We start from the raw sequence: 8,411 nt of genomic DNA, 5'->3' as shown, positions 1-8,411 counted from the left end.
CTTTAGAGTACTAGATGAAAGGAATAAAGATATACAGCACAAAAGTTACACTATGCCCTGCAAAGGCTAGTCTTCAAACTTTGCTTATGCTCACACCCACACTCATGACTTCTCAGCATCTGGACCTGAAAATTTAGGCGCTTTGTTGGTTCAAACCAACTCCATCTTCTCTACCATTTGTTTAAAGTGTCTTATTTTATTGCCTCACTGTATAACAGACTATTTGTAATACTAAAACAGTAAGCGTTAACAGGGACAGAAAAGTCAGAAAAAGTAGTAAAATATCCAAGTACATCCATAAAACCGAGTTACTTTATTTTAAAAAGCTCAAAGGGGGGGGGGAATTGTGTTTGATGGCAACTACTTGGCTGACTTGTTCGGCCTTCAGAAACACACTATGAAGAAAAAAACTAGGTTCTTCCATTTTCTTTTAATCCTCACCCAACGGTATGTTTGTTCTTGCTAATCATCATCTGAGGATATTGTTTCCATTAATTTTTAAGAGTGGAAAAAAGGGAGAGAAGTTGGGCGGAGACACACATCTACTGGGGATCGAACCTGCAACCCAGGTTATGTGCCCTTACCCGGGAACAGTCGGTGCCTGGGCTGATGCTCTGAGCCACCCAGGCAGGGCAGGTTCTGCATTTTAAGCAAAGCCACTGCCCTCCGAGTTAAAGGACACCACGTCAACTCTCCCTAGAATCAGCTCCACAATTTTATGGCTCGAGACCTAGTCTTCCATACAGACGGAAGTGGCCTTCATGCCAGTATACCAAAAAGCTTTCAAATCTACCCCCAAACGAAGATGCCCTTAGTGGATCCCCACTTTGGAGAAACCAAAAGCGATCTTTCTAGTGTTTTCCTCAAAACCCCTGCAGGGCTATGCAAGGGCCTACACTCTGGTTTGGGGATTCCGAACTGGACTTCACGGGTCCTAGTACCAGTCTACCACTCACTTGCTCTTCTCTTTGGCCTGAATCTCCTCCACTAAAATGGTACTACACAGCAAGTAGTTTTGAAGATTCAGTGCATGTTATTCAGTTACCAAGTATTTATCTAGCCTGGAACTCAAATGCAGGGCTAAAGTCCTATCAGTCTCAGAGACTCCACTAAGTTTAAATAAAGCTCACTACCTGAAGATGGACGAAGAACCTTAACACATACTGTCACATCCATGTCTCAGGACTAAAAGTACGTGAACCCCTTTAAAGCACTCATGTGCACTGATCTGACAAACCACTACCACAAAAAAAAACCTTTATGTGATCATCTCTGACCACCAAAACTGCATTACAACCTTTAAGAAAGGCATAAAATACTAACTGTACCATTTGCTTCCCAAATTGGCCGCCTCTTGACTACGGAAACCTAAGTAACTGATGCCAATGGAGTAGTAGTCAGGTGATAATGGAACAGAGCATAAAGGAAACTGTCATAAATTGTTATTGCTTTGAACAGTTCACTGACTTGGCCCACCTTTTGAGGAGCCTGGAAATGTCAAAAGCACTATTTAAAATTTTAAACTAAAGTAACCTGACCAAATGACTTCAGCATTCTCTACAAGAAATTCTGAGTGTAGAATATAGACGGGGCGAGAGAAGTACATAGCACAAATCCTTCAGACACAGACAAAAGCAGTTTTATAATTTTTTATTATCAATAACAAACAGCTGCTTGTTAGTTTTTACCAGGCAGCTGTTAAAGGGTGGGTGGGGAGACACCCTTGACCCTAACAAGGAAAACTCAAATTAAGCCTTTATGTACAAGCAAATTTAGAGCTCTTTTAAGTGTCCAAAGCTATTAATTAGTTTAATTGATGCATTAAACTAATTCTGAATTAACATATTTGAATAACCAAGAACTAAAATGTTCAATTTTTTTCTAGTACAAAAAAATTAAATTTGCTTTAGTTATAAAAGAGCTCTGTCAATATACACAAACTATATACTTCAGACATTCACAAAAATGTGAGCAGAAGGCTTATCAAAAGACATTTAATACAATTAGTTTTCAACAACCCCTTGGTGGTCCACATCTACAAAGATATCCAGCCCAACCCAACCCCCCTCCATATCCCACCCCCACAGAAAAGCACATACTTACCAGAATTTTAGCAAGTATGATTTGGGAATTTGTATTTTTGGTGGTTTTTTTGTGTGTTTTTTTAAAAAGGCCCCCTGGGCAAGTTATTTACAGTTTAATTGCCACTGTCAACTGATCTGGACCTGGACCGGGACCGGGACCTGGACCTGGACCTCTGGCGATCCACAGATGCTGGAGACTTAGATCTACTTGAAGAACCACGTTTCTGGCTCTTCTCAGGTGCAGGAGACCTACTACCAGAACGAGACTTGCTCCGGCTCCGGCTCCTGCTCCTAGACCGGCTGTAAGACTTGCGACTCCGAGAACGGGATCGGCTACGAGACCTAGAGGAACTCCTGGTCCGGGAACGAGACCTACTTCGTGACCTACTGGTAAGGGGGCAAAGAAAATACAACATGAGCTGCAGGCCCTACAAACCCATTAAATAAAACTTTAACTTAAAAATATTAAAGAGGAAAAAAAATACATATATATTAGAGTGCCCTGGCTGGTGTGGCTAAGTTGGTTGGGCACTGTCCCATGCACCATAAGGTTGCTGGTTCAATCCCGTCAGGACACATGCTCAGGGTATGGGCTCAATCTCTGGTAGAGGCCACACAGGAGGCAACCAATCGATGTTTCACTGTCACATTGATGTTTCTCCCTCCCCCTCTTCCCCTCTCTAAAAATAAAAATTACATTAAAGAAATACCTGTGCCTTTTGCTGCCTTCAATTAATTTTATTTTTCTCCCATTTATTTCCTTTCCAGAAAGTTTTTCAATAGCATTCTTTAAGTCACCATAAGAGGCAAATTCAACCACCCTACAATGGAAAAACAAAACAAAAACACATTTATAAACTTATGTACATTTTACAATATCACAAGCTACAGACATCTAGATTAAGTGCCTTTTCCATGTTCATTTTGCTATTACTATACCAAGAGCGAAACTCTCGATAATGTGGAATTAGAGAGCAAGGTTTCTCAACCTCCTAACTGCTAACTATTGACATTTTAGGCCAGACAAGTCTGTTGTGGGGGGCTTTCCTGTGCAATATATAAAGTTTATATGCATCCCTGGCCTAGATCTACATGATGCCTGGCATTGCCAAGTGTCCCCTGAAGCAAACTCACCTGAGAAGCAAGAGCATGCACAAATTTAAGTACTCAGAAAAACATTCACAGTAAAGTTTCTAAGATATTTTAAAAGGCTTATAATCTTTAGTAATACTCACCCTTCATTTAATTTAGGTCTGTGTGCATCCGCAAAGGTTACTTCTCCAGCTTGTCTCATAAAATCTTTGAGATCCTTAACACAAGACAATCATGTTAAACAGAGAAAAGGAAACCTGACAGACAAACAACAACATGGTATAAAAACAAGACTACTGAAAGAGAAGATGTTAGATAAAGTACAAACATGGTATTTACCACACTTGTATTCTATCAGAATTCAAAAATTATCTATGTCAGGGCACGAAATAAGCAAACAGCATATTGCTTTTAAGCAAAATGCTAAAGGAAGTTCAAATTTTAACATTAAGTAGTATTAGTCTATACTGAGCTCAATACAAAAGGAAAACAAAAAACAAAACAAAAAAAAACAAACAAAAATTAACAGTACATATTTTTAAAATAAAGACTAAAGTAGTAATTTTATATTTAAAAACAGAACATTTACAAGACACCAGTTATTTTGTGCCCCATATGTCATTAAAAAAGTTTACTTTACCTTTATTATTATTTCCCTAGGCTAGTCAAGCAGCAAACCGTTAATCGGTCGAAGAAACCTTCATGACATATGCCCGACTGGCTCTTCGCCACCCACTTGAAGGACACTACCCAATCGGTGGAAGCCTTTAATCACACAGCCCTCCCTATTAGCAGACTACTGGCGGATGCAGACATGTTCTACTCTTGTGCAGTTACCAAGGACCACTTTACTGCGATCAGGATTCCAACGACCAACTAATTTCGTATCTTTCGACCAGGACCTCTTATTCGGAAGCGTTACAGGAAGACAGCTCTCAACTTAGGGATCAGATCACGTTATCAGCGCTCTGGGATTGCTGCAACCTGGCACTCCAAGTAAGTGCCCCGATTACGTCTAGACCGGCAAACACAGATCTAGAGGTGGCCAATTGATCACTGTAGGAGCTGACTGGCAAAGTCAACCAGGCCCAACCAAGAGTGACCAAGACAACGATTAGGATAACCCACAGGCACTCCTCGTCATAAGGCCAACGACACAGATAGGCTGGCAAATAAAGGGTTTAATATTTGGTTAAAATTGATTTTAATAACAAGAAAAAATATCCTCAAAACATTTACATTTGATCACTAATATTAAACTTTGAAAATATCCCCCAGTTACATTTAATTAAAAATTTAAAATTACAATTAAGTCCATTAATTTAATTAAAAATAGAACTACTTTTAATAAAATGTTAATAAATCATTAGCTACCCAATTCCATTATTTTTTAAAAAGCCACATTAAAATATCTCAAAACTGAATTTCTACAAACCTGCCAGCTGACTCTTGACGATAAATTCTCAACTATAAGCCGATTTTCTGTTCTTACAGGTGGAGCATTTCTAAGGAAGAAAACAAGTATTCACAATGGAAGATACACAGCAATGTGCACTTATTTTGTCCAACTGTGACCACGTTTATGCAATCAGACATAACAAGTTACTCAAATGTTTTCTTCAACAGTTTCTTAATTACGATTAATTATGCAGACTTAACAGAAACAGTGAACTGACATAGGAATAAAAGAACTGACTTGTTTTGGCAAGAATCAAGAATCACTTATTGCTAATGGTTCTCAATCATTAAACAGTCATGCAGTAATGATTGTTCAAAACCACCATCCACCATCACATACCGTCTATCATTTCGAGGTCTGCGACTACTAAAACGATCAGAGTAGCGTCCTCTACCTCTTCCACCTCGGGATCGTGCCCGAGCATGTTCAATAGTAACCCTATAGGAAGAGCAGAAAAGTCTTCATTATCCACATTCACTATGTAAGAGATCTACTTAGGAAAATACCCCAGCATACCCTAAATCTGCTCTATTTTACAATGTTAACTAATTATAAAACTAAAAATAAGATTCTCACCTTTCACTGCACAGTTCTTTTCCATCAAGTTCATAAACAGCATCATCAGCATCCCTGGGATCCTCAAACTCCTAAAATACAAACATGAAAAAAATATAACACTTAGCAGTTTTAAAACTGTGTTCTACAACATATTAAGAGCACTAAAAACTTTCAACAGATGAGAAAATAGGTATCTTAATGACAGTGTCACATCGGTAATAAGACTAATAGACAAATGAACAGGAGTGGTTCCCCTCCAGTCAGCAGAGAGGTTCTTTCATTCCTTAAAAAAATTCACTGCCTTAAGGATGCATAACATTTTCTAAAGATACTCTGACTCATGCTGCTTATCAGAATCTTTACCAACTTCACAATAGATAATCCAGCCAGTTCTGAATACTCACCACAAAACCAAAGCCTCTTTTCAGATCGATATCTCTTATTCGTCCATACCCCTTGAAGAATCTTTCCACGTCCTTCTCCCTGGCCGCTGGGTTTAGCCTCCCGATGAATACTCGACAGCCACTCATGACGCCCGGCTAGTATTTCCTGTTAGGGAAATAATTCAATTGACACAATACCAGTGAATGTCAGAGGAATGCCTGCTCAAGGGGTCAAAAAACATGAACGGCATAAAATAAAATGTTTACCGGGTGATGTTATAAACAAGATTGCCAAGAGTGCCTCTTATTAGGCCAGGTCCCTTGCAGACAAAATTAAAACTCGGCTCCCAACACGATCCTTCCCTGGGCCCAGAACGCAGCAACCGCAACGCCCACTGCCGCCTCTGGAACTGCGCAGCCTCACACTCTCCCCGGCTCTTCTGGCCCCCTCCCATCTGCCGCAGTTAGGAAAGGCCGAGAAGTGCGGGCGGAGCCGGCCCCGCCCTCCGCAAGGCCAGCCCAATGGCGAAGGGCCGCGCGTGCGTCGCCGCCTCCCGGGAGCGTCACAGAGGATGGAAGCCGGAATCTCGCGACGCCACCGCCGCGCCTGCGCAGAGGGCGGCAGGCGGACGCTAGACAGCCACAAAATGGCGGCGGCGGAGCCAGCAGTGGGGAGAGCCGCGCGTGCCAAACTCCCTTCTCCCACCCCCTCCCCCGACTCCACTGTTTCGGAGTCACCATTCCCGCCCACAGAAATCCCGAACCACACCCCAAGCAAAGCCCACTACTCGAGGGGTCGGCTAATGAAGAAGTAAAGAAGTAGGGAGGGGCACACACCCCTCGGTAAAAAAGACCATAACCAAGACCGCCCTTCCACCTTCACTTCCCCTCAAACAATACCCAAAGGGAGACGTGCCCCAGCGCCCACCTCGAATAAACTGCGCTCATTGGACGCCGTCCTCCGCAAAGAGAGCAGCCCTGGCCACTGATCCGAGTGGCCATGAAGAAGCCTCGATCCGAGAAGCCATTCCCTCAAAGTGAGCCACTCACCTACCGGACAGGATCTCTGGCAGCTGAGACCCAAGAGAGGTCCGTAGTCTGCGACGGAGCCGTCTGCCTCCCCGCAGACCAGGACTCTACTCGTCTACGTCTCTCGACAACTGACGCACTTAGCTGCTCTGGCGTTCTACAAAATGGAGGGTGCGCCTTGCGTCACTTCCGGGGACGCCCATGGAACCTCCTCCTGGGATCCGAGGACGGAAGTTTCCGCGGGGTCGGGAACTCGTTACCGCGACTGGCCGAGCTACGGTCGCTCGCGGTGGGCGGGGCCGAGGGGCGGGGACCGAGGTGAGCGCGACCGTCAGGTACCGGGTTGTGAAAGGGCGGCCGTTGAAGACACTTGGTTCTTCCAGGTCTTGAAGTTGGGTTCCTCATTGTCTCTCCGGTGAATATACTCTAAGACAAATGACGGCTCTTTTTTATCTGATATTTTGTCAAGAGGCCCCGAAGAGTCCTGGATGAAAGAAACTCGGGCCTTGCAAAACTGGCCATCTCTCACCCCGCGCCGCTTGCAGCTTCAAGTTGAACGTTGGAAAACGCTCCTTGATGAGCGATGAATGTTTTAACCATAGCGCGGAAGTGTCGTTTATAGGACGAAGACTGAAGAAGTGCAGTGTGTTTTTTAGTTTTATTTTTTTTTAATATATCTTTATTGATTTCAGAGAGAGGAAAGGAGAGGGCGAGAGAGAGCTAGAAACATCAATGATGAGAGAGTCATTGATCGGCTGCAGCCCGCAGCCCGGGCATGTGCCCTGACCGGGAATCGAACCCGCATCGCCTGGATCCTAGGTCCACGCTCAACCGCTGAGCGACGCCCCGCCGGGCGCAGTGTTTTATTCCTCCAAGCAGAAGGTTGCTTTCAAAATGGGTGTGGAACATAGCCCTCCGCTTCCTGAACTGCATTTTCCCAGTAAGATCGTCAGGCTTAGAAATTTGAGCTTAAAGATGGTGAAAGGTTACTCTGCTTTAATGCTTTTAGGTGGAACCCAAGGCACCCTATTTTTGAGAGGGGCCCAGAATCTAGGGTTGCTGCTTGTAACTAGAGTTACACAGAGATAAAGTAGCTCAAGAAGGAGCAGAGCCGCTGGCCCTTATCTCTGGCCCTTAGGCTGACCTCCTCTGACCGCCGGGGCATCTAGGAACACTGGGTTGAGCTCGGACAGTTAGTGTACATGGCTCGTCCGTTCATGCACTTTCATGTTTGTTTTAAATAGAGCCTCAGCGGGTACTCAGCAAAATTGTGAAATTAGCTATCTATTGGGTGGGGAAGTAAGGATGGACTTAAAATATGTACTAGTTAGATTAAAACACTTATCTTCAGCTGCTAGCCTCATAAACGTTGGCATATCATAAGGCACAAATTGTCCCATGCCGGTACTTATTTAATTTGTTTGCTTTCTGCATAATTTTTGAAAATCTGCCTTCCAGTTATTTTCTACATTTCGTGTTGACTGTGAAGCAATCACTTGTGATTTCACTCAACATTTTGCTGCAATAAGGGAAAGTAATCTAGAAAAACTTTTCTGGGAAGTAAAAAATAGGAACAAGGGTGCTGTACACAGTGAAAAAAGTGACTCCCTTCAGCCCATGGTGGTGTGATTTTCTTCAAGACTAATTTTTTATATGTTTAGTATGCTTTATTGATTTCAGAGAGAAGAAAGGAGAGAGAGAAACATCAATAATGAGACATTGATTGGCTGCCTCCTGCACGCCCCCTACTGGGGAGCCCAAAACGCCAGACAGAATCGAATGGTGACCTCCTGGTTCATAGGTGGA

General features: G+C 43.3%; 1 protein-coding gene across 6 annotated transcripts; it reads right to left on the bottom strand.

Annotated features, from left to right (window-relative positions):
- Positions 1-1,634: 1,634 nt before the first annotated feature.
- On the bottom strand, positions 1,635-6,896 carry SRSF5 (serine and arginine rich splicing factor 5). 6 transcript variants are annotated; one of them, XM_081151383.1, is made up of 9 exons: positions 6,505-6,785; positions 5,844-6,183; positions 5,598-5,742; positions 5,212-5,282; positions 4,975-5,073; positions 4,612-4,681; positions 3,320-3,393; positions 2,795-2,905; positions 1,635-2,471 (listed from the first exon to the last, which is right to left on the bottom strand). In XM_081151383.1, exons 3-9 carry the CDS (start codon positions 5,721-5,723, stop codon positions 2,198-2,200), a joined length of 825 nt encoding a protein of 274 aa, XP_081007509.1. In that variant the 5' UTR covers positions 5,724-5,742; positions 5,844-6,183; positions 6,505-6,785; the 3' UTR covers positions 1,635-2,197. The 6 variants fall into 6 exon arrangements, with proteins under 6 accessions (XP_081007509.1, XP_081007508.1, XP_081007510.1 ...); XM_081151382.1 differs by having other exon boundaries at positions 6,627-6,766; XM_081151384.1 differs by having other exon boundaries at positions 6,631-6,743.
- Between the last annotated feature and the right edge of the window lie 1,515 nt (positions 6,897-8,411).

Source organism: Miniopterus schreibersii, assembly GCF_964146895.1.
Source record: "Miniopterus schreibersii genome assembly, chromosome: 1".
NCBI classification, from domain to species: Eukaryota; Metazoa; Chordata; class Mammalia; order Chiroptera; family Miniopteridae; genus Miniopterus; species Miniopterus schreibersii.
This window is presented reverse-complemented; position numbering and strand designations above follow the sequence as displayed.

Bases quoted from the DNA above. Each gene is read 5' to 3' on its own strand.
- SRSF5 (XM_081151381.1), bottom strand. From the start codon at position 5,723: ATGAGTGGCTGTCGAGTATTCATCGGGAGGCTAAACCCAGCGGCCAGG. The intron at 5,074-5,211 runs GTGAGAATCTTA...CTCTTCCTATAG, and splicing joins AAAGAACTGTGCAGTGAAAG to GGTTACTATTGAACATGCTC. The intron at 4,682-4,974 runs GTATGTGATGGT...TTTCTTCCTTAG, and splicing joins AGACCTCGAAATGATAGACG to AAATGCTCCACCTGTAAGAA.